General features: G+C 48.5%; 7 protein-coding genes across 7 annotated transcripts; 3 read left to right on the top strand and 4 right to left on the bottom strand.

Moving 5' to 3' along the window:
- Positions 1 to 1,276: 1,276 nt before the first annotated feature.
- Positions 1,277 to 2,373, top strand: PtA15_9A84 (uncharacterized protein; the record flags this gene model as incomplete). The annotated part of the gene is made up of 3 exons (XM_053172962.1): positions 1,277 to 1,404; positions 1,482 to 1,762; positions 2,087 to 2,373. 3 exons carry the CDS (start codon positions 1,277 to 1,279, stop codon positions 2,371 to 2,373), a joined length of 696 nt encoding a protein of 231 aa, XP_053023515.1.
- Positions 2,374 to 2,413: 40 nt separating this feature from the next.
- Positions 2,414 to 4,498, top strand: PtA15_9A83 (uncharacterized protein; the record flags this gene model as incomplete). The annotated part of the gene is made up of 3 exons (XM_053172961.1): positions 2,414 to 2,810; positions 3,155 to 3,946; positions 4,023 to 4,498. 3 exons carry the CDS (start codon positions 2,414 to 2,416, stop codon positions 4,496 to 4,498), a joined length of 1,665 nt encoding a protein of 554 aa, XP_053023514.1.
- Positions 4,499 to 6,504: 2,006 nt separating this feature from the next.
- Positions 6,505 to 8,528, top strand: PtA15_9A82 (uncharacterized protein; the record flags this gene model as incomplete). The annotated part of the gene is made up of 9 exons (XM_053172960.1): positions 6,505 to 6,846; positions 6,949 to 7,017; positions 7,084 to 7,198; positions 7,292 to 7,308; positions 7,401 to 7,619; positions 7,716 to 7,964; positions 8,054 to 8,077; positions 8,172 to 8,248; positions 8,333 to 8,528. 9 exons carry the CDS (start codon positions 6,505 to 6,507, stop codon positions 8,526 to 8,528), a joined length of 1,308 nt encoding a protein of 435 aa, XP_053023513.1.
- A 2,361-nt stretch (positions 8,529 to 10,889) lies between these two features.
- PtA15_9A81 (uncharacterized protein) lies at positions 10,890 to 11,296 on the bottom strand (the record flags this gene model as incomplete). The annotated part of the gene is made up of 3 exons (XM_053172959.1): positions 10,890 to 10,925; positions 11,020 to 11,051; positions 11,119 to 11,296. The coding sequence occupies 3 exons, from the start codon at positions 11,294 to 11,296 to the stop codon at positions 10,890 to 10,892; spliced, it is 246 nt and encodes an 81-aa protein (XP_053023512.1).
- Positions 11,297 to 11,958: 662 nt separating this feature from the next.
- On the bottom strand, positions 11,959 to 12,795 carry PtA15_9A80 (uncharacterized protein; the record flags this gene model as incomplete). Its single annotated transcript, XM_053172958.1, has 1 exon — positions 11,959 to 12,795. The coding sequence occupies one exon, from the start codon at positions 12,793 to 12,795 to the stop codon at positions 11,959 to 11,961; it is 837 nt and encodes a 278-aa protein (XP_053023511.1).
- Positions 12,796 to 14,528: 1,733 nt separating this feature from the next.
- Positions 14,529 to 15,254, bottom strand: PtA15_9A79 (uncharacterized protein; the record flags this gene model as incomplete). The annotated part of the gene is made up of 2 exons (XM_053172956.1): positions 14,529 to 14,793; positions 14,893 to 15,254. The coding sequence occupies 2 exons, from the start codon at positions 15,252 to 15,254 to the stop codon at positions 14,529 to 14,531; spliced, it is 627 nt and encodes a 208-aa protein (XP_053023510.1).
- A 2,471-nt stretch (positions 15,255 to 17,725) lies between these two features.
- Positions 17,726 to 21,849, bottom strand: PtA15_9A78 (uncharacterized protein; the record flags this gene model as incomplete). The annotated part of the gene is made up of 12 exons (XM_053172955.1): positions 17,726 to 18,329; positions 18,401 to 19,419; positions 19,489 to 19,808; positions 19,879 to 19,989; positions 20,064 to 20,152; positions 20,217 to 20,295; positions 20,366 to 20,400; positions 20,466 to 21,054; positions 21,125 to 21,294; positions 21,358 to 21,511; positions 21,581 to 21,647; positions 21,766 to 21,849. 12 exons carry the CDS (start codon positions 21,847 to 21,849, stop codon positions 17,726 to 17,728), a joined length of 3,321 nt encoding a protein of 1,106 aa, XP_053023509.1.
- Positions 21,850 to 25,016: the final 3,167 nt, after the last annotated feature.

The raw sequence follows: 25,016 nt of genomic DNA, 5'->3' as shown, positions 1-25,016 counted from the left end.
AGATGGCCAGTGAACTTGCCTAAACAAGGAGGGGGAGGCTTTGCCGGACTTGGAGCTAACTGATTTTGAAATGTAGAACTTAAGTTAGGATTGACATGAACTTGACTTCAAGATGAATTCAATCTTTTGAATGATAGTTCACGTCCAATGGTTACATATCACTCCAAATTAGATTGGTCTGTAGTTCTTGCTCAGTAATTGAACAATTCACCATCACATTGTAAGGACTTCTGCCTGAGCCCAAATTCAGCTGTGGCACTTCCTGGAGAGTGCCCCCAAAGCTTTCCTGGTGCCAGCATCAATATTCTTAAACCATCTTCTGAATAAATATGACTGTATTTCTTACTAATTTTTATCTGCATCTCTTTATGTTTGTTCTTCCCCCTAGCATCCATCTTCTTCTTTTCTACCTTCCTACTCCAACACTCCTGCCTTTCTTGGGGCTGTTTGTTGTATGTGTGCACTGTAAGATCCTCTCAATGTTGCATCTCTTATTTTTTTCATTTTGTTCTTGCTTGACCTTATTTTTCTGGACTATCTTATCTTCTACATTTATATCAATAATATTTTTGCACTTGTTGCTTGTTATTTTTTTTTCTTTGAAAGCCTGCAGACATTACTCATAAGCCTCTCCTACAAAGAGCCCTCCGGGCAGGTTCACCAAAACCCGAGAGGCTTAGTCTAGCTTTCTTTCTTTTCTTTCTTTTTCTTTTTTAAAAAAACAAACTGGCCAAAACAACCAGCAAATCAGTGGGGAGCAGGGCAAGACGCCGACGCGGGCAGCTCGGAAGAGCTAGGAATGGCTGAGAGGTCTGTATCATCTATCTTGTATACACTGTATCTGCAGACTCCGAAACTCGATCAGATCGAACCGGGAACATGATCGATACACATGCTCCGACAACCCACCACGCATACATTTGGGCCCCTTATTAAATGCAGATTCATAGTTATGAGGTTGTGTTTGTTTGCGCGCGCAATTTGGTACACTTGTGGTTTCTGCCTGGAGTTTGGCGATAATGAAGCTGTATGTACTAAATGCATATAGAAGTTTCATGATCAGATGTTTCTTTTTTATGAAACACTCTATACGGCTCATCATGACGCCACTGGCCACCCCACATGTATGACTATGTACACCTTCCCCTGGCCGATGAAGTACAGGATCCGAGACATCTTTATGTACATACAGCAGATGTCTGGATACAGACGGGCGGGGTCGGCCGTTTGCAGGCTTCTGAACGGAACCGGCCGATGACCGGTAGGATGGAGCGAGATGGCTGCAGTGGTGATCAGTGCGCCTTCATCGGGTGCGGACTCGGCCGGCGCTCCAGGATCCGCGCACAGCGTATATGGAGGAGGTCCATCGGAGCTGCAAGAGAGAAGTCTGCAATGTGGCATGTGGTACAGCATCCTCAACCCACACGCGTGATCGAGAGCCATCTGATGTCGGGCTGCGGCTGTTACATGCTCTTTCACAGCACGATCGGAACAGCGACAGGCCAGGCCTCTCATGATCAACAGCTGCAGCCCGCCGTTTCAGAGAATAATTTTATTTGTTGCAGACTCTCCAGCAGCCGCTTCCCAGTGGATATTGGATCATACAGGCTCCGCGACGGCCACCTACCCGACCAGACGCCCCTCAGCTCGATAGAAAAATCCCAGACACTCCAGCCAACACCTCTCTCCACCCGTCGGATACACAGTACCGGAAAACACACCCTGAGATCTGTTTCGGCCCGAGCCTCATCCCGCGCGCCGTGTGAGCCAACAAACTTCGCACCCATCACTTTCCAGCCACAGCTACAACACATAAACACACCCCGACACACCCATCAACATATCTGCATCGGATATCCCCCAGCTGGCTGTTCTATCATCACCCTGTTCCCGACGCTTGGCCAAACGTGTTGATCGTTGATTTACATCTTACATACATACATACATACATACCAACAACCTTTATCGTTATTTACTATTTATTCAGCTGTTTATATAAACAATACGTAAACAAAATTGTAGCCAAGGATCCTGAAACACACTTTCTATCCTCCATCCACCCTCGTCGCGTCGGCTGTCTTTTAAGCTTTCGTCCGCCGCGCCGTCCACCAACCAGCACGCCAATCCCCACCGCACCACACTGCCCAGGGATCTCGTGGCAGCGGAGCTCCTAACCAGCCGTCCACCCCGTCCCCACCCCCTTTCTTGTTCTTCTCCTCGAATCTTGCGGCGTGCAGCCAGTGCCAAGTCCCAGATCGCCTCCCAGCCTTACCTCCGGCCATCCCCGCCTTGAAACCCTTGGAGGCGCCGAGCCAGTCGATCGCTCTCCAAAGCCGCTCAAGCAGCAGCAGCAGTCCCCAGTGGGTGCTTTAGACTCCAGCCTCTTCCAGCCCAGCCTGTCCGCCACCCCCCGATGTCGGCCACCACTCTGACTCAGACGACGATCAAAACCCAGTGGCTCACTGCCTGCCATCATCAGCCTCTCCTCGTCCCCATCCAGGCCCCGCCCGCCGACCTCAAGCGCAGGGCCACCCCGCTCCGCTGCTCGGCCCGGCTCAGCAGCCAGACCCACCCCCAGAGCCCGGCCGCCACATCCGGCCTCTCGCCTCCCCCGCCCAAGAGCAAGCGCCGACGGGCGAGCTCCAAGCACTGCAGGGCCGCCGGCTCCCATCCAAGCACTAGCCCGCTCAGCCTGTCCATCCCACACTCGGCCCTCACTGCGACCGCCTTCGGAGCTCCGGGAACCGTCTCCTCGACACTTTCAGTGTCTGTCGATCCGAACCAGCCTGATCCTGCGCCGGCTCGCCCAGGTAGGTTCAACCAAAAAAAAAAAAACTTTCTTATTTTTAAACTTCCCTCTCTCTCAACCTGGCCGATCGCGCCCAGGATGATGATCCCGCCATATACAACACATAATAAATACACCAGCTTGTATCTTCCCTCTCCAAGCTTATCGATACACCATCCACAACCAGTCGATCAGTCAAGCCCACTTCACAATACATATATCCACTGTCCCACTCAACCCTGATGGGCTGTATCCATCCTATCCGGGTCCAGACATGGATGTCTGTATTGGATTGGCAGAATGTTGTACACCATCATCAACTGAAAGGATACTGATGTCATGCTTTCTCTCCTTGATCATCCACAGCTCGCAAAAACCCTTTCCCATCCTTAAAACCCCTGCAAGCCCTTTCGCCCATCGCCGACAACCCCAGACAACAGCCCAAGCTCTCGTTCGCATTTTTCTCGCAGCCACACCGTCCACCGCCGCTGCTCCTCTCCTTCCCAGCGACACCGCTCCCCGCCCAGTTCGTCTTCCATTTCCCCCTGCCCACCCCTGTCCGCCACCTCCCGCCACCCCATCCTGGCCAGCGCCACTCGGTCCCTCTCCCCGCACCCACGGCCTATCACTTGCAGCCGTTTCCCACCTGGTCCATCACATCGCCATCCTGCAGGCCTCAAAGCAAGCGGCGACTGGCCTTGCCGCAAGCCCATCACGTCCGCTCCAAGAAGATCAAGCTACACCACTCCTTCTTTCGCTCTCCGCAGGTGCTCTACCCAGTGAACTACGCCACGAGCACCCCCGGCTCGTTCGCATTGTCGTCTCGCTCCAAGCCGATCGAGAAGCCGAAGTGGCTCCACACCTCTGCTGCTGCTGACGGGCAATCGAGCAAGATGCGCCCCCGCGAGGCGCAATATACCGGCAATCCGGAGAGCTGGATCATCCAGTCCAACCACAGGCCCAGGTCCCCCCTGAGCGCCTCGAAAGTCCCGAAGTTTGTCCCTCTGGCCAAGCCCCACGGCATGTCGCACGCCGCTTCCCCTGCTGGCCCCCAAGTCGCACCACTGAAGGCTCAGCTGCTGGCGGTCTTGAGGATGCATTCGAACCACCAACCTGGTGAAGCAGCTCTGCGACTGAAAAAATGGGTGATCTGGAACTGTAAGCTTTAAGAGGATCCAACCTCGTCACCAATACCCGACGTCAGAAACTGACGTATATTTCTGTGTTGATTCAGCATGGGTGCGCGGCTGTGCGCAGATGCGCTACTACCCGATCGCCAATCCGAGCCCCCCAAACACGCGGGTCATTGCCCGCTCGCCCTCCCCGAAGGCCAGCGGATCGTCCAGTGACGGCCAGCGTGGAGACGAGGACCCGACAGGCCAGGCGGAGGCGCCGAAGCCGACCACGAGACGGACGGACCAGAAGCCCCATCCGGCGGCCCAACACGCCAGCAGACGCGCCCCGGCCGCCCGCAGGAAATCGCCCCCCGCCCCCAAGAGCCACACCGTCATCAAGCTCAAGATCCCCGCGAAGACTGCCACCCCCCACCCAAACCCAATCCACCCTACACCCCCTCTTTCCCCCGTCTCCCCCAGTCAACCACCGTCGGCACACACTAAGCCTGTCGCCCCCGGCCCCGCGCAGACCCATCCCGTCTCCACAGCCACCCAAAACCCGCTCACCCCGCCGCCCTCGCCTCCCAACCACTGAACAATACCGTCTCTCCCCTTTCCTTAATGGTCTCCAAAACAGACCCTCACTCGGCTCCCTCTTTTCGTAACTTATCATCGTCGTCTCTCTTTGCTTTTATCTATCCTCTTTTTCCAGCTTCCATCTCTTTTTCTCTCCTCTTTCCTTGCCTGTTCTGCCGCTCTTAAATGCAACAAAATGTAATGTACTCATCTCATGTGGATATATACATACCCTTACATTTATATTATAGAAAGAAAAACAGGCTAATGTATGGCGGTTTTGGAGAGTTACCTGCGTCGATTTATTTGTCTCATTTTTTCTACCTGGTTTATTCTCTTCTTGCTGTATGGCTACAAGGCTCCTTCTGGAAACCCATCCCTTTAGAATCTCTCTTGTCTGTCTCTTTCTCTGTGCATGTCTCTCTCTCTGTTTCTTTGAAAGCAAAACACCAAAAATAAATACATCCTTGGCTGTTTGGGTTGCTTGTGGCAGGCCCATGGGGTATGCTTGAGCCACACTCTTAACTCGGGAGGGTGTGAAAGCTTTTGAGCTTAACTGGCCTCTCGGAGGAGGCGCGAAGCATCTCCGAAGGAGAGGCTTAGGACTAAAATTGCACTCCTGGCCTGGTGCTGACAGATTTTTTCTTCAAAAATCCTGCTTATCGTCCTTACATCTGTTTTATAGCTCTCCCTCAGCTGATAACTCAAATTGTTGGATGCCATGTTGTAGCCCTTGAGCACAGGCTCACAGCTATCTGGTACATTTCTTTCAAGCAAGTTCATCAGAAACCGGCCACTTCTCCCATGGGTTTTTTCAGTATGAACTGAATAACCACATGGGAGGACCCTGGAGACCCCCTACAAATGGGTGGCATGCAGACCTGTTTTGATTACAAGACACTTCGGCTTTCCACCAGCCATACAATCAGAATGATTCCTACGTGGGGAGATGTAGGGAAGGGCAAGGGCCTGCAAGGGCTGGCTGCGTCATTTGCGAAGCTCCGAGTCTTAGTGGCTGCATTGCCGTTGACGCCGAGATGATCCCAACCTGCGTGTGTGCATGAGCTCATTTACAAACAACACCGGCGGAAACCTGCCAAAAAATCAAAAGAAAACAGTTCGACATGGGCACCTCAATCAAATATCCGTACCCGTGAGCTATTATGATCTATGCATTTGTACATATCTGGTTCCCAACTTTCTAACCCTCCCTGTACTGAGCTCTTGTATTTCTCTTTTCTTTCCACTTCTCCAGCTTCACTTTTGTTTATTTTTTTTTATTGCAATGTGTTTTTCCGGGCAGATTGTTTCCTACCTCGGACGTGTGCGCAATAAACACCGACTCTCTCTAATATTTCTCACGTGTTATCGGTGGCATTGTGCGTTGCACATTGCGTCCCGCCACCACGAGCGAGCGGGCAAAACCTGCCAGTTTGATCTTGCCGCAGACGGTCGCACGCGGTAGCTGTGCTGGGGTGCCGTACAAATGGCATGCATTGTTTCGGCCGTGTGGTTTATGAGCCACTGCATTGGCCGTCTGTTCTGGCCACCCCGTTTGGTGGACGTGCTGCAAGCAACCAACTAACGTCGGCTGCTTCCGTCTGATGATGTGGAAGATTGGGCTAGGGGGTGGAAGACGGTGCCGTCGTGGGGCCTGGCACGGGGGCCGTGACTGGGCCGTATGATGTTGCGGGGGAGGTCCTGTCGTGAGACGTAAGGATCAGCCCGTCCCCAGACGTTCGAGTGCACCCGAGGTATACTCTAGACAGAACCTGAGGCTGGTCTCATCAAGCTGAACCACGTCCTCGAGTCCCTCAAAATTTTGAGGGACTTATCTACATTTTGGTAAGCTATGTTTCACTTTTACAAGCTCGATGAGCCATAAGTCGCCGCATATCCTTCGCTCAACATCATCAATCATGAACTGATGGAGGTTCTCTCCCGCAGGATTCTCAAACCTCAAGGCTGTGCAAAATTCATATCAACCGTGACTCAATACGCTAGGGGAAGCCAGAAGAAGACAAAATGAAAGCCTGGAAGAGCTACCCTTCTTCCCTAGCTTTTTATCGGGATCTTGCTCTCATTGTGATCATTTTTTCTACTGCACGTGGTGTCTTACTCGATGGAATCCGAGTCGGTGAACCACACTCAAGCTCACCCGGATTGATCCGCAGAGCAACGAAAGAAACCGAACCAATCCCTGACCCCACTCAAACTCTGGCTCACCCACTACTCTTGACGAATTCACAGGAAAACAATGCCAGGGATGCTTGTCGACCCAGGACACTTTCTCCAACGCTGTGGTCCAAGTTGAATTTGAATCAATATTTACTCGAATACCCCGGAGGACAGCAAACCAGTCTTGAGGTACCGATTCCTTAAGCTCCGTGATACCTCATTATTGACCTCAGCATTAATTTGCTTTCTATTTTTGATGATGTTGGTTTAAAATCCTCTTTGGAATAACAGGAATTAGCAGTTAAATCCAAATTATTGAATTTTGATTGTGGAATCAATAAATTATGCTACGCCGGTCAAGTAAGTTAAAAAAGTTTACATCACCTTACTTTAACAAGACAAAAAACTATAACATGTCCAGTTCAGCTTTGCTCGCCAGTTATAGGGAAAGATTGGTATATCTTGGTCGCCGCGCAAGAATGGAACTCTTACATGAATGTGGTATATCAAGCCGTTGGATTTGCCATGACCATGATGCAAGGTAATGGAATATGCACATTTTAACTCAAATTTTCCAAGACGATAAGACGAGCTAGTCAGCTGCAGATATCTGACAATCTGGTTGATTCTACAGGAATTATTCCATCAATGGTTAGCGGTTTTACTCTTCACCTCCAGGACCCCAGTCACCGAAAGACGCAAACTAAAAAAAGAGATTGAATGAATGATTTTTTGAAGTTCAGATTAAAGATTTCTTCCCGGACAAGCATGACGACTGGGCAATAGCCAAAGCATACTTGACCTTCTTTTCGAGTTGTGCAAAAGTACATCCAACGGAAGGACACATCTCAAACACCAAATGGTGGATGCAATTGGTCCAAGGACAAATTGGATTGGCAGCGGGTGAAGCCAACATTATGGATTACGCAGTCATACCCGATCCGGTTAACCAACACGACAAGGTATGGTCATCCATTCTTATAAGCTGCAAAGCGTCAAATGTTGTACTGAAACCCAAGTTCTAAATACATTGAATCACTCCCTTTTTTATCATTCAGTGGACTTACTTTATTTACCAGCTTTCAAAAACTCAAGACTTGATTCAGACTAAACTAACCCAGAACTCAGAAGAGATTATCAGCTCCGGGATCAGCACAGAGGAAGGAATTTACGGAGTACTCAAAGATGGAGGCTTCCTAATAGACCATGTCCATTGTCAAAACCTTATTAATCTTGCAGCTGGTCAACAAAGCGAGATGAAATTATCCATTCAGTTAAATCTCTTGGCAGCTATTTGGGAAAAACAAGTGAGTTATAATATTATTTTCTCTTTTTTTGCAGCATGAATAGAGCAAAGAACAATCTCTCATTCTTGTTTTCACTCTGAAAAAAATAGAAGTTTTTCATTTTACGTGGTAGTGTGAGAAATTTGAATCACAGTATATTTTGGATAAGGCTGATACTGCTACAAGCCTTAGAAGATTGATTGACTTCAATTGTGTTTTTTTAATTAGGACCCTTGTGATGGAGATGGGAAAAATGGTGCTTCCTCAAAAAAGAATGAATTGTCTTACTGTAACCCAGATAACATGTGAGAGGAGTTATGAAATCCTGATACATAGGTTGGAATATATCAAACCAATGATTGGGCTGACATTATTTTCCCTTTCCACAGCATGATGAAGATAGTTCAACTCAAAACACGAAACAAAATCACAAGTGAAATTTACAATGGTCATTTAGTATTTGACAAGTACAATTTTACCACAGAATTTCTAACTGAAAGAGCCTGGAAATGTCAATCAAACACTAAGGAGTTTGAGCCTGAGGTCTGGAATTCGTTAGTGATATTTCCATTTTCTGAACTTTAGTCATCAAGAATGCCAAAGAAATAACTTGGTGACTCAATTATACCAAACATGAATAGTTCAAAGCCAATCAAAATTGACACCGAGTGTAGTTTTAACTTGGCAGTATGTGATCTCATGGCCCCAGGTACGTATGCAAAGCCAAGCACTTTCTTTCAGAACTATTTTTTTACCAAAACACAACCTTTTCTGAGTCTTTCCCTAATGTTTTTCCCTGTAAAAAGAAGCCAGGGAGTTGAGAGACCAAGGAAAGAGCATTGTTCATATTTGTAGGAACTACATAGGATTACCAATATGAAAATCTAAGGGCCTGTATTGTAGGTCATAAAAATGGAATTTCTCCAAATTTATTTCCCTCAATTATGGGTTCAAAGTTGGTTTTCATAATTTTATGCATGCATAAATCATAAAATCATAAAATCTTGTGCAGGGGATATGACTGTATGATTATGTAATACAAAATTTTCTCACCAAAATATTTTTATGATTTTATGATTTACGCATGCATAGAAATATGCAAACCAACTTTGACCCCATAAACATTTCTTCAGGCTAAAAATGACCATCAAAAACATTTTTGAGCCCAAAAATTAAGAATTTCATTAATTGAAACTTCCCCAAGTTGAAGCCCATGGTACAGGCCTAATTAAGGAACTGATAATCTGATTCAGAGAATCAGATTCAGAATCTATGATAATTTCAGTATTATAAATTCAAGGAGAGTAATAAACCTGATCAATCATGTTTGTGGTAGATCAAGCAAGTTTGGGCTATGTGCCCAAGTCATATGTTTACAATTACCCATTGAGGGAACTTAGAAACTAACAGCTTGGACAAGGGTGGCAAATCAGTCTGTGTACATACAGACTGTATTCAATAATCCATGCACTCTGCTGTTCCCAATTTTCAGGATGCTGAACTTGTGAAACAAAATCTGCCTGAAACTGCTTGGACAAGCATGTCCAGTCATTTATTTTCTGAAGTGGGAGTTGGGACTATGCAGGCCTAGAAGTATTTACAAAGTGTCTTCCCCTTGGATCTAGTTTAATCTAAAATCTTCATAATTGGTTTGAGCTTATATCTGGTGCCAGGTGAGAACCATCACAGGATTGGCTGCTTTTCTGTGTCATTGTGCACTGTGGTGTGTTTTTGCCTTCATTTCACAAAAATGACATTTTGGCCATGTTGGTGGTTGAGAGCCTCCATAGCTTTTCAGCCATGCCCTTGTCAATCCACAAGCTTTTGAAGCCACCACAATATTCCTCAAATCATCAGCTAGACTGCCTCAGTTCCGCCGGATTATATTTCTATAGAGTTTCATTTTGGTGGATACAGTAAAACACTGTGTAAACCAACTGCTTGGACATGAATGTTTGTGAAGTTGTTTGACAGATTTCTTCCAACAGGTTCTGGAATGAGCAATCAGACCCAGCACATTACATAGTTTTTTGGACACAGTATATTGCGGGGCTTCACAAGGAATATCACAAGACCTGGAAGGCCTATCTATGTAGTCCGCACCTGTTTCCTCATCCTAGTGTGAATCAGCTGGTAGCACTGAAAAAAGGTGCAGCGCAGCGGGAAAACGCGCTTTGGCTGCTGACCATTAATTCGCTGTCACCGCACTGATTTTGCTGTGCATCTGACAGCGTTCACTACTGCCATAGAAGCTGCGGCGCTGCCAGTGGGGCACGGCACATCAACCACAATTGAAGGCAGTTCAACATTGCATGGGAGCGAGCCAACCTCCCCAACACCACCCTAGTATGCTTGGGTGCGGAGTGTCTTGCAGGGGCCGCGGCCGGTGCAACCTCCCAGATGGACCCAACATGAACTCCCAACAAGGGATTCATACATTTTATATATATATTAGTTTTTGCATGCTCAAGGGTCGCTGGTGTGAGCTCACCACCAATGAATACATGTAAAAGATACCCCTTTGGCATGTAAGGGCAGGCAGGATAACCGTCCGGATTTCCTAGTCCTGGCTGGCGTAACTATCCATCCGCCCGACATTCAACCTCTGTGAGAGCTGACACTCCTGACAGCCTCTGCCAATGCTCTCGCCACCTTCCGCCCGGTGGTTTCAGAGCCGGCACGATCACCTTGGGTGTTCTGACGGTTTCCTGCCCATTAGTGACGTTGCAGTCCGTCGGCCGGCGTATGGGTTGAATTTTAACATCTGCGCAAGCCGTGGGGTAAGCCGGCCGACGCTTAGCCACTGGGGCCGCCGGGCTGCGGTTCAAAAGGAGATAGCTGAGTGTTCGAAAGTCATACTTAATTTCTCGTCAAAACACCGGCATTTTAAGAAAGAAGTCAATCAGAAAATAAAGATACACCACAGCGCTTTCGACTCTGATGAAATCATTTCGCGAGGAAAGCCTTGTCAGGTTCCAGCTTCTAAAGGGTAACAGTGTCTTGGGGCACAGTGGTAACTTGTGGGGACTTTGCGGCATAGAAACAAAGCCAGAAAGTCGCACAAGTAAACACTTACATCCTTCTCAGGTGTTAATAGCCCCAAAATTCCTGTGGCAAGAGGACGAGCATTCCAGCAAAACGTCGCACTGACACAGAGAAGGTAAACTCAACGCACGCTCCGAATTGCAGGGCTCGGTAGCTGCCCCTCTGTCGGACACCAGTAGAAAGGCCAGTGTACGTTTACCAATTCGGTGCGTTATAGCCGTCTGATGGGCGAGCTGTTCGCCGTTGCGTTGAAGGAACCATGATGTGTCGCGACCGGGGCTGCGTGGTTCGAGTCTGTTCGAGTGCATGATCCGGGTTCGGGTTTCGTCGCTGAGCAGCGCCAGGTCGCGTCATCCGATCACTGAACTGTTCCGCATCAGTCATTCTTCAGAGTCTTTAGCTATTGAGAGTCTTCACTCGCCCTTCTTTCGTATACCCATCGCAGTCTTTCCTAAGGCAAAGGCATGAACTTGGTTAATGTCCAAATCAGTCAGCTAATCTGGTCCACTTGGTTCGGAGACGGCGCGGAGTGTGTACTTACAGTCAAAGAATTTTAAGCCTCAAGTTGAAGTCCATCGTTATTAAATTCATCGCTCATAACCTACATGCACTCGTGATCGTGTAATGGGAAGCTTGAGCGAACATAAATGAATCATGTGGATGTAACATGCAAAACTTGAGGGATCCTTTACCTTCATTGATCAAAGCAATTCACGCCGGGGCTGCTCACATGGTCAAGATATGGGAGTCGCTCAGGATATAGAGTCGAAGAATAAATGGATTACTAGCAATAATTCTAGGCAAAAGAAGTACATGATATCGTTCGGATGTGACAAGGAGAGCCCCTTAAGAACAACAAAAAAAGAACATGATTGATCTATAGAAGTTCTCTATCAGCACTAGTCCTCACAGTCTGCATAGATAAAAGAAGAAAGCAACGAAAGCTTACTATGATTCAAATTCCACTCGCCTATGGTCCCCTGGCTCGGGTACGGCTGCTCGCGGCGTAGGGGTCATCTCGAGGACAGCGCGTCCTCTCTCGCCGGACTGGCCCGATTGGGCTGCTTGGCGGTCGAGGTGAGATGAGTGGAAGCCTCCTGTTGAACCTCCATTGAGAGTTTTCAGCCGGTGTGGCAGGGGTTCCTCGTCGTGGCGGAGGAATCAAGTCTTCTTGGCCGATCAGGGTGTGGATCCGTGGGTGGCGGGGTCCTCCGGCGCGAGTTGATGGCGATTCTTCAGCGCAAATTTCGTTTAACGTTGAAATCTTTGCTTCCCAGTCGACATAAGGGAGCGTTTGCCGCTGTGATCTACTTCCTGCAGCTCGCTGCTCTCTGTCGGCAATACAAGCCTCGTTGCAACGCGTAAGGAAAGATGAAGGGAGTCGGGTCGGTTCGGCAGGGGGGGTATTCAATTGCTCTAAGGATGATTCTGGTGCTCGGGGGCCTTCAGTGTCTGGAGCATCCCTTCGCTCAAGGGAAGAATGTACCGGGATAGTCTGCAAAGGAGCTGCTGGCGGGGGCGAAGAAGATGTTTGTCGCTCAGCAGAAGCTTCGCGTTCCGTCTCCTGGTATTCATCTTCGGGCCAGTGGACAGCAGCCATCCGTGCCAAGGTGCTATATTGCTCTAAGGATGATGATGGTACTCGGGGACCTTCAGTGTCGGGAGCATCCCTTTGCTCAATGGAAGAATGTACCGGGATAGCCTGCAAAGGCGCTGCTGGCGGGGGCGAGGAAGATGTTTGTGGCTCGGTGGAAGCTTCTCGTTCTGTTTCCTGGTATTCATCTTCGGGCCAGTGGACAGCAGCCATCCCTGCCAAGGTGCTATGATATCTCATGAAAATGTCTATAAGAGTTAGACACAACTTTCAGCCCTCGGTACCGGGTATTTAGGCGAGTGTGAATAGCTGCGCTGAACTTACGTAGTGGCATCTCCTGAACCATTGCGGGGGCTCTAGAAGCTTTAGAGCGCTAGAATCGGGGGACTTGAAGACTGCTGAGATGATAGAAGAATGGTTGTATTGAAGGAACGAACAGACTTTGGTAAAAGCTTTGGTGGTGGCTATGGAGGGGAGGAATTTGTTATGAAAGCACAAGTAGGCCAAGCTTACCTTGTAATTTCTGAGGGGGGGGGGAAGAGCTGTTGTGGATGGAGAAGGCGAGCTAGCTGGTGAAGGGCAGAGAAACCAAGAATAGGATGTCTTTATATGTATGCCAATTGTCTGCTGAGCCTGCACAAGTTGTAGACTGAGGCTGCTGCGTCTCTCCTAGCAACGCGAGGTGCAGCACAAAGGACTAACGTAGAGTAGGTGGGCTCAGCAGCTTCCGGGAGCTGAGCGACAGAGTCGCGGCGCCTTTTTTTATAAATTACAGCAGCTGAGCAATGGAAAAAGGGCTTGTCCAGAGCACTTCACGTACTTGCTAGCCTTGTTTGTGTGTCTGGCGTCTTCCACCTACGCAAATTATACTATTCTACAGCCGTATGAAGCTGGCAAGTTCAATCGTGAAGTTGAGGATTTAGGGATATATTTATTGTCTCAGCTCCAATCATAATATTTGAAGACCAGCTAAAATTAGTTCACAACTCACACATGATGTTCAAGTTGTCTCCACATAACCGGCTTTTAGTTTTATCAAAATTTCAAGTGATGTATGAAAGAATAATCCGAGACCTGATGATTGTAAAAAAAGCCTCCCCCCCGGATGAGACCTTACCTGTGAATATATTGCAGCTATGATTTCATGATATCGCTAATACCTATCGTGCACCCAAGTTACTTTTTCTGTTTTTGCACTGCTTTGCCTATCCAAGATTACTGACATATCTCAATGCTTATCATCGAAGTTACTTTCCATTCACCGTATCCCTTGGTCAAATTTGCATCACTCGGTCCAGATATCGTCTAGAGACAGATTGGAAACAGAAAATCATCTCAGCGATGGGCCAGCTAGGCTGACACTGCTAGTAGCATTTACTTGGCGCAGAGTAAAGCGCAATTCTGTTGACAACTGACAGGATCTCCTTTGAATGTTGGGGGCTTTTCTCTGATGCTGCGCACGCAGGCCTTGAAAATGTGGCCGCTACGCTGCATTACAGCGTGTTCAACGGCTTTTTGCCGCTTGCTATCTAATCTAGGATAATCTTTTTCTGGACAGAAATGATTGAGAATACTAATCAAATTGGGGAATACGTCCCATCTAACATGGTCAACTTTTGCGATGAGCTTTTACAGCATGAGGATGTCTGCAGTGAGACAGATAGCAGGTTCAATCAAATTTATCATTCATGCACTGGGAATATGGAAGATACAAAATTTCTATGATTTGAGAATCCTTTTGATGGTACATAATCTGCTTCAAGCTGCAAATATATCATGAATGCGTAGAGCAGTGATCACACAGTACAGCTTTAGATGGATGTTAAAGAGAGTAGAACCGAAAAACAAAATATGGAGGAGTGGGATGCTCTTAATCGGGCAAGATTAATCAAATATTTCAAAAAGCTGCTGGGCCTTTTGTTCAAGTACCACTTCCTTCTGAATCTTCAGTCTCGGCCAATTCCTTCAATTGCACAGGAAGGCTGCTGGGATTGAAAACCATTCCCCCTCGACGAAGAGACCGTTTTGGTGGTGATGGACCACGAAGGGCTGAGGCTTGGGCTGTCAGAAGCTTGGGAGTTTGCGGGGTCTTCGGTTGGACTGATCGCCATTCGGAGAAAACTGTGGGGCGGACGGATTTGAATCTTCCATTGTGGCTTCTTCCTTGGCTTGGCAGGCAGGCTAGGTTTGCCTGATTGGACTGGAATGTGCCTACATAATCAAAGTTAAGCAAAGCACCTGATTAATACCTGGCATTTTTCATTGTGGAGTAGGCCCCAGGAAGGCCAGAGAATCACTCTTTTTACTTACCTCATCTCGAGTGCAGAGGCTGGTAAGACTACCTCGCCAGTTTTGATGATGAGGAGAGGGCTTCCTACCCGAGTGCGGTCGGAATCAGAGGAACAGACGGTTAGAGTCCTTTGGAAGTCGTGACTTGATGAAAGTGATCCACAGTTTGGCCCGTCGTTGGGAGAATTCAGTCGTCCAAGGCCAGCGGAATAGAGGTAGTAGTCTTGATCTTCGGGGACGCGTACTTCATTTCCAACCGGCTTAGGAATTTCCATCCTCAATTGGGCATCTTCAAGCAGGTCCTCTGGCCTTCCGCAACAGTGGAAAGATTCGTCTGAGTCGGATTCTTCCTCCTGGCACATCTTCCCCTGTAGCAAAGGCATTTTTCTCGGAATTTAAAAATTTCTTATGGATGTGGTGAAGCAGTAGAGAGTTTGAAATTGGTTATCAAAACACCTAAAGGAATTGTCGATTCTAGGTAGTACTGCTCTTCGCTACTATAGGGATAAAGGAGGAGTAATTGATCCGACTCGGAGGGGAGCGCTCAGATGAAATAGCAATCTCGGTGCGGCAGCGTCCCAAACTGAGTGCTCAGCCTCTATCGAATAGAGCACAATTTGTCGCGGTATATTAAGTTTTAAAACAAAGGCGCGTAGAATCACTTGTCAACGGGCCACGAGCCACTGGCTGGGCCCTTTCTCTTGAGGAGAATTTTTCTACTGCTGGCTGTGCTTGTATCAATTCATCAGACCAAATATTGCTCGATTGCTAGCCTAAAGAGAATCAAATCATCACCCCAAAATTTGTTATTGCTAGCTCTGAGGCATGTCCTCTCTCGCAGAAAAGCTTCTTGCGGCAGGGTCATACGCGTCAAGATGGACAAATGCCACCAATTCTAGAGCGTGGGACCGGTTACACAATGTCATTTTTGATCGACCTTACATCGTCGCTAGCACCTGTTGCTTGAATAGTCTTCTTCGGCGCGTCACTTGGCTGCAAGGTACTTCACCTGGGCAGCCTTCTCTACACCGAATGAATCTGACTGGTAGAGTCTCGACACCACCCAGAAAATTCAAGAAGGGAATGCAAAGCGTGTCACCTATATTGTGACCAAATTGTATCTGTGCCATCGAGGATACTGTGAGCATCATACCCGGTTCTACGGACCCGGAAATTTGCCTGATAATTCACATGATTTTATTCGTTTATTTCGAAATATTTGACTTAGGCTGGTTAGAATGTAACTCTTCAGTTCTCAAAGGAACGTCCACTCTTTTTTGATCTTCTACTTGCTCAAATAGGTCTTGATCCGCAACCTAAAACGCGTAGTGAGTTGTCTTGTATCTGATGTCGCTCACCGGCTTGTTGGCTTCGACAGTCCAGCGCTGGGTGTGAGACAATTCAGTCATTTTGTGATACGAAGGAAAGTCAAATAGAAGGGCCTGTTCCAAGCATCTTTCATTGGAAGAGAAGTAAAGCAAGCAGATGCGTCGTGACTCGTATGTACGAAGCCTGCACCAATGCATTCATCTGCGAGCCATTGGCAGATCCCGCCACTCGAACCGCCGCCGAAGCAATGGCACCACTCCGCTAATAAAATCACCTTGCACAGTGTTTTTTTCCCTCATGATCGGAGCGGGAGAGCGGGTACGGCGCTGCAGTGTGAGTGGCGCCAAGAATTGCTTGGGTGCCAAAAGCGCGAGCTTGCTGCTTGATCAGATCTACAAGGGCGGAGGCCTGCGTCCTACTCAAAGTTCTCGCATGATGAGAATTCAGATTTGAGTTGGAAAGCCACCTTTTTTGTCTTTCTCCTCCTGTGGCTACTCCGAGAAGGATTGAGATGCGCGAATAGCTTCAGTACTGGATTCACTTCGCGACCTTTCGCGACAGCTGTAAAGGTGCCCTTTGTCAATAGTAGATCAAATGGGAACCGCGCACTTCGCGCACTGCTCACCTCTGTTCCTCACCGATGAGTCATTCTGAAGGCATCCTTAAACCGAAGGCTGGTCAAGAGACACTCCCAAGAGATGCTTCTTAGCAACATTGGGTGTTAACAGATCACAGAAAACAGAAGCAAAAAACGGATAGATAAAGACAATCGGATCCAGTCCCTTATTGTACATATAAGACGACGATGATAACGATGCGATTTATGCAGATGTGATGTTTTTTGGTTGTGGTTATCAAGAGGAGGGTCTCAGTACAGACCAAGAAAAAGAACTGGTGAATGGACGAAGCATGCCATCAGGACACATGCATATATTTCTATATATCTGTCCCTCGCACATGTAACAATAAAAATGAGGAGACGGAAGACGAGGAACGATACAAGATAAAAGAACGACAAAAGAAAGTGGCGTGACACAAAGCCTGTGTGGATTGGTACCGTGCGATAGCGGGGAAAAGGACAAGCGGGATCCATAAGACGTAGGCAAAGGGTTTTAAGATCACAAGATTAAATAGATATGGGTGAGCCAATAAGATAGGAGAAGAAACAACGACAAGGCTATGTATAAGCAATGCAAAGATAAATCAATAAAAGAGGTGTTGACGATATATATGTATATATTTTGTTTGTAGAACAACAATAAGTAAGTTTTTTTAGGATGCAACGAGGAAGAAGGAAAATAGATGTATAACGATGTGAAGATATATTAGATAGTTGGAGAGATCAAGAGATATGTATTTATATATAGACGGTCTGGGCGGTCAAGCAGCCATGTGAAGATGGAAAGGATATCCAAAAAGCAATAGTCTCCGACCCGACGAACCAAAAAGAAGAAAAAACAAGGAGGTAAAAAGCTATTCATCCCTTATTTGGTTTGGCGAGTTCTGGGAAGTGAAGGGATGAGTGTTAACGATCAGATGGGTGATAGGCGAAGGAAGGACTGGTGTCGGGTCTAGAGGAGCATCCAGCAGCCGAGGATTCAGCCGAATGGACTCGGGAGTGGAAGTGGTGATCAGCTTGTTCGGTGGGGCGGAGGAGGAGGTGGGACTGATTGGGGGCAGCGGCGACGTGGTCGAAGCAATGGAGCTCGTGGGAGTCCTCTCCCGGCTCGAAGCCGAACCCGGGGTTGACGGCGGTAGTCGGAGTTTCCTCAGGGACGTCGCTCATGTGCTTGAGGAAGCGACTATCGTCGGCCTCAAGGGACGGCCTGAGGGTCTTCCTGCGTCCGAGGGCCGACAGGCCCGTCTTGAGACTGTCGATCCCCAGCGGAAGCTTGGGAACCGCCGGCGGCGGCGCCGAGCCGTCGTTCGTCAGTGACTGTGTGCTCGACGAGCTCGAGTGGTTCCGCGCATGCGTCTGGTTCGTCCTCGCCGACGCGCTCCGCATCACTCGTCCGCCAATCGTCCCACCCGCCGCCCGGGCTACACCTCCCAACGCCCCGGGTAAGGCAAAGATACCCTGGACCTTGTTGCGCTCTAACTCGATTACTTCCGCATTCTCCGGCGGCGATCTGCGTCCACCATTTTCAGTCAGTCCTTTTTGTTTGTCTCTCTGCGAATGTAAATTTTTATGGAGACTCACCGAGTAACAAAGACTTTTCCAGAGGATGTGATTTCAGCGCCTTTCAACGACGCCGGGATTTTGCGAGCCTTCATGTCCAAAACTTCGAGCTTGGCGACCCCGATCGGGTCCTCCGGGATCCAGACGGGGCGCGTGTTTTCCCACACAGCTGGATGCAAGAAAGCAGTCCGACTCTGCTCAGTCACAAAGTTTTCTTCTCCCCAACTGTGACCACCGGCGTTTGCATGGTTTTCGAGCGGAGGTCTCTGGGAATGGGACAGGTATTCGCCCGCGTCTTCGCCAATAGGGGTCAGAACAGTCTGGCAGAACTCTTGGCCATCCAACTTGGAGATCGACATTTGGGTCATATCAGCTTCTGAGCAAGACCGCTGGACAAATGTTTCGTTGGTGTTGTCTGAGGCTGGGCTGGACCAGTCCTTCTGAGCCGATCCCTCTGTAAACCTCACTCGATCGGCCGGAGACTGCTTCTCGGAGGCCGATGGGGTCTGTTGTTTGAGCTTTTTGGTCTTCGAAATTACCTCCTCTTCGAGCATGTTCAGCGGCACAAACATCGTCAACGGGGCATAGCTGTTGCGGATGAGTACGTGAGAGAAACAGGTGAGGACGAAGAGGACTATCATCATCGCGGCTTGTGGGATCGAGCTGGCATTGTCTGAGACGTCGCGCGCGAGGAAGAATAGACCGGTAAGACAGAGCTGTGAGAAGTAGAGCCCGATGAATACATGGTTCATCGCCAGGGGAAAGAACCGTCCGCCAGTTTCGTGTGCTGCCGGAACGTCATAGACAAACAAAAACAGATACTTGTAGACGACGAAGTAGATGGTGAAGGCAAAGAGTGCCAGGATCGACATGATGGGCGCAGTGATACTGTAGGCAAGTCCGATGGTCGCCAGGAGTGTTGTGTTCGGAAACAAAGTTCCGAATTGCGGCTGGGCCATTTCGTAGCGAACGTCGAATACGCTGCGAGGAGTTGATGCGAGAACGAAAAGCTTGAGGTAGTAGATGATTAGGGGGAAGATCTATTGAAAGGCGCCAATTTAGCCATACTATCATTCGAAGAAAAGAAGTGATGAAATCTGGACCCTAACCTGGAGGAGTGCGCCAGACGCGCTGGTCAGAGAGGTGGTAATCATATATGTCATAAAGAAGATCGAGGCCCTGGGTAGGTTGACGGTCAAGATGGTGACTGCTTTTGAGGGGTCCTTTGAAAGCTCAGGGATGGCGGCTGTGAGACCGGAAGAGAGGGTGGTGACGACGAAACCGTGGATGACGAGGAAGATGTAGTAGCGAGTCATGAGGATCAGCTCGATCTCAGAAATCCGGGGTACACCCGAGTATCGCCCAATCAGGCGGAGAAGCATGGGTAGGATCAAGAAGATCAGGGCCAAGAGGACCGGAGGAAGGATACCTGAATAGAAGATTGGGGGAAGATGAGTAGGATGTCTTTGGGAGGCTGAGGGTTTGTGACTAGTCCGGACCTTGGATGACATCCTGGAGATGGTTGTGACTTTGACAAAGCCATGAAAGCCAATGAACAGTTGTGCAGAGGGAAGTGATATTAGACAAGGAACCGATGAACGCCACCGGGACTGAAACAGGAGCGTAAAATGGAGGCTGTCAACATCCCGTTTTTTGGAAGAGGAACGGAGAGGTAATTGCGTACAAGACCACAGAATCACAAGCCCCAAGGTGATGACCCATGAGATCATGTTCCGAACCCGCTCATCGTATGGGTTGATATTCAAGTTATCCCTGTAGCCGACGCGGTGGTTAGCGCTTACGTTGTGGATACGTGATACAAGGTTAGACAGCGTACCAGATGATGTCTTGTGGTGCCGCATCGACATAACGTTTGGCCATACGGAGAGGTTTTTGGTAGAGCACTATCTGGGAAACTGCAGAACAGAGCCAAATGTACTTCAGCGCTCAACTCAGCAGGTCAGCGGGAGCCCGGGTGCGACTCACAGATTTGGGCGGCGAGGATTTCGTTGAACTCGATGCTGTTGGGGGGAAAGGATGGGTGAAGGTGAGCGAGTGGTGGACAGAGGGGTGTTGTTCGACGTACAAGGCGGAGTTGTGGGGGTGGTGCTGGTCGATTTTGGTGCGGGCCTCTTCGAGCTGATTGGTGAGCTTGACGATCTCGTCCTTGCAGTAGTCGATGGTGTCGACTTTCTTTCCGAAGAGGCCGAGGAAGCCGAGCCGATGGCTGGGTCTCGACTTGCGGCGGACGAACTGGTCGACGGGGTCGTGCTCCTCGGCCACGCTGTGCTCCTTCGACCGGGCGCGCTTGATGGCTTCGGGCGGGATCGAGTGGGAGCCGTCGGGGGACGAGGCGAGCATGGATCTGTGCTGCTTGATGGCTTTCTTCACCAGCGTCGTCTCGGCGGACTCCAGCATCGACACGCATTCGAGTCTCTTCTTGTAGATCTCCGGGAGGTCGTTGAGTGCCCGCGAGATCCAGACTCGCTTGATTCCGCCGGGCAGCCGGGCTGTGAGTGAGTTGAGCACTTCCGAGGATAGGAAGCTCTTCGGCACGCCGGTCACCAGGACGGTGCGCGATTGGGGCAGGTCAAGATGGCTCTGGCGTGTTAGATATCGTTGACGGACTTGGATATACTCGGACATCTCATTTTGGATCAGGAACACGGTCCATACTGGGGGGAAGGATATCATAACCATCGTCAGAGTGAGCCTCGATTGGAAGGAGGAGCTGTGGGGACTCACTAGTGATTGCGTACGCGCATAGCAGATGGCCGACGTATCGTATCTGTTGGTTTGCGGGGATGTTTCCGAAGGCAAAGCTGTTGAGACCGGTGGTGGAGACACTGGTACCCACCGAGTTGAGCGGCAATAAGACGACCGCGACCAGACAAGAGGTTGGGGCGAAGATGAATCTGGGAATTTCAAGCCAGTCTAGGTGAATACACGAGTGCTTGGCGGCCGACTTGAGTACTTACATCATCATCCTCAGAAAGCGGATGTACATGTAGGCGTCGAGGCCGGCGGTTGGGATCATCGACTTTGAGGGGGACGTGAGCGTAGGGAGGAGCCATCCCCATGGTGTGACTGAGACGGGCTGTGCTCGTTTGGAAGGGATGGGAAGATATGTGCCTGGTGAAGTATGAAAGTTAGATCCTCGTATGTCAACAAGGGACGGATGGGACACATTACATTACTCACGGGGGGCGTATATTTTTCTAATGCTGGTTCTGAGGATGAGAAATGCGGCGACTTGAATTCCAGCGACCTGACATCAACATAAAATAAAAAAAACGAGGAATGGTGATGTGTAAGTGTTACGGTGTGCTCGAATCGCATAGACCTTTTTGTTGATGAATTTCCCGGAGGGGCTGCTGTTTACTGACACTTGCTGAGATGATCAAGGCCGAGATGAAGGTTGAGGTGGATTTTGTGCTTGCGGCTTTGAAGGAACTGGTAGGAGGTGCCATGCCAGGGGATGGGAAAGTGCGTGGGTGTTTTTTTGGCCGGCCAGCGGGGGCATGGAATGGCGATTTTGAGCATGACGAGGGGGATGCATTCGGAGCATGGTTGGTTGGTGTAAAAGAGTCGGTTATGGTCAGTGGGTGCTTTTGAGTGCTGGAAAGGAAAGAAAGGGAAAAGCAGACGTACGTGTCCGAGGCCATTTCATGTGGGTCATGCGGCGGCTGATGGCTGGTTGAGCTGGCTGAGGAGGATGTGAGTGGACAGACAAACAGATGAGGGGAGGAGAGTCTGAGGGTGCTCGGCCAGAGATTGGAGTCTGTTTATGGAGGGACGGAAAAGGGGAAGTTTGTATGGTGCGTTGCAGTACATAAGACCTGCCAAGCACACACCCAAGGGGAGCACAATACTAAATTACGCCCTGGCCCACTACCATACAGCTGGGGTGCAGCTTGTTATTAGCGCTTGGCTCGGATGGGGTGGATGTCTGGGGAGCTGTAAGGGATGTACAGCCCCCCAAACGACAACCCAAAACACAAAACACAAAACCAGCTACCCTCCATCTGGTGTGATCGTAAATCAATCCCTTCCGACCTTGCTCGTGTGGCGGACCCATCCGAAACATCTTTGCGGCGAAGCTTCCAGCTGCCCTCCAAGTCCAACATGGCTGGTTCAAATCCAAAATCTCCCCCCTCCTGACGGCTCACAAAGCAGTCCAAAACCTCCGCCAAGCACCTGTCTGCGACTAAAATGCAACTCGGCGGGAAAAGTTGTACTGTACATGGTGACAACCCCAGATGCAACTGGGAGCACCTCATCTGCATGTCAATCAATCCACCCTCTGTTGTCATCAGCAAGTTTATGGTACTACCTTTATCATCAATGGTCCTGGATTTCTCGAAAATTGGCTGGAATTAGCTTCATGCCCCATGTGTGTCTCCTTGTAACCATATGCTCCTTAGGTACAATCTTTGTCAGACTGCTGTTGCGTCTTGACCTGTCCCCCCTTGTGCCCCAGCAGAAATGACTCATCAGAGAGGTAGTGAAATTGTTCAAGTCAGCCACCAGCCCAGTATGTAACCATATCTGTAAGATAAAATCCATCAAACAAGGCTGGCTACGTATTCCTCACCCATCATGTCAAAAATTTGGGCTGGGTGCATCCCAGATTAACTAGCGTACCCTAATTACCAGGTTTGCTGACATCCATTAGCTCTCTGATTCAAACACCCCCATCTAAAATAAATACAATATTTGATCTTGGGTTGCCTCCACTCAACTTCAGGAAGACCTCAAGTATGTACAAAGTTGACCCTTAATGCCTGATAATTGTGAGTTTTGACTCAAACATCATAACAGTACAGAAGCAAGAATATCAAACCTGGACATATTGTGTTTCCAGAAAAGCTTGGATTGGGGCTGTTTTTCATTTTTTTTTGTTTTTAGAGTTTCCCGGCAGCGGTGGCCAGCTGGAAATCCATACAGCTACCAGCTTGAAAATATTTTCCTATTCCTCCACTGGAAATGTGACCAACTGTGAGCAATCAGGCTTCACCCGCACCAAGTCCACAAATAAACTCAGACTCAGAGCTGAGTGCCGAGCTTGCCGGGCCAAATAATGCATCATGCTCAGCATCAAATCCCCTCAGGCTGCCTGTCAACGCATACCATCTGTCCACCCCAATAAACCCTCAAGGTGTGCTAGGCCGTGTTCTCTTCATCCAGCATCAGAACCATGTTGGAATCATTGTTGGAAGAAATTGAACAAATCATGCCAGATCAATCAAACCCTCTTCCCCCAAAGGCCAATAGTCGTTGAAAGAAAAAGCAGCCCAAAGAAACCAGCCGAGAAGTTGAAGTTTGTCCTTTTCTTGTTTGTTTGCTCTTTGCAACAAAAAAATAACTTCAGGTTCTTGTCAGGACAACAAATTATGCGTCAAGATCAGCTTCAGGTTATTCTTATCAAACCAAACCCAAGCAAAAAAGCAAACTTGGACGTTAATCACTACAAAGAAGAAGACAATTCCGATCATAATCTTTGCCCAATCAACTTTGTTTTCCGACTTGCAGGAAGAAGCGGCCGTTGCATGTGACTTGTTCTTGAAACACTCCGGTGCCATCATTCCAAATTCAATTGGAAACGGCTCCTCTAAAGTGTTTTGGCAAGGTATCATCAATGGTGAAGATAATTTCAAAAAGTTGGACAATTTCCTCATTACCAACAATAGCAAGATGTGCAAATGGCTTGAGGCTGCCCTTGATCTTTGCTGCAGAAATGTCTCATTGTTTATCAAGATGGATAACCCAATCAACGCCATCAAGGAAGCGGCAGCAAAATCCTTCTCGAGAAAGAGGTGACTCGCCAAGAGGGAATCAATTTAGCCACATCAAGAAAACGTAACAGCGTCAAAGAAGGGGATGAGCCCAACAAAGAGGAAACTAGAGAGCTCGATGCCTTTGACTTGGACACAATCAATTTGCAGATGAAGAAGATTCACGCAGCTCACAAGCCCAACGTTCTATACGATTGATACTCCCCTGTCTATATTGACCCCAGAAATCCACACCAATACACCTTGTTGACTCAGTTTGTCATTCAAAGATGGGCCAATTTGATGGTTAGTTTGCATTTGATCTCCTTTGCAACATGATGAACTTTTTAATCTGACACATTATTCTTTGAAGATTGAAGGGAAGCCTGGTGTGACAGTTCATAGTCCAACCAGCTTGCTGATCAAGTGGCAATTACTCACACCGGCAAAAAAGGCGCGGATTTCTTCGGAGGCAAAGACCAATACCTTGCAAGCAATGCAAAATCACATCCCCCTTGCGACAAATTCCAGCAATCCCGTTCCTGCATTTATATCCAATCCAAACCCGGCGACTATTTGAGACTACGTCAAATACCTTGCCATTTGAGATGTGAACAAGGTTGTTGAAATTTTGCTTGAGAACGACTTCTCTTCCCATCAAGCCTTCAAGTCCAAAGACCTCAATTGCAAGGAAATACTTGGATTTGGCTTGACCCTTGGGGTGGTGACCCTCTTGTTTGACAATGTTGATAACTACGACAAATACCTAGCAACCAAATGATATTTGCCTCTTTCTTCCCTATGTTTCTTGTACTGGCCAGTGGCCTCTGTGCTTATTTCTGTAAAATCAACAGTGGCCTCTA

The sequence above is a fragment of the Puccinia triticina genome, chromosome 9A (assembly GCF_026914185.1).
Source record: "Puccinia triticina chromosome 9A, complete sequence".
In the NCBI taxonomy this organism is placed as follows: domain Eukaryota; kingdom Fungi; phylum Basidiomycota; class Pucciniomycetes; order Pucciniales; family Pucciniaceae; genus Puccinia; species Puccinia triticina.
The sequence above is the reverse complement of the archived record's forward strand: the minus strand, read 5'-3'. Positions and strand labels throughout refer to the sequence as shown.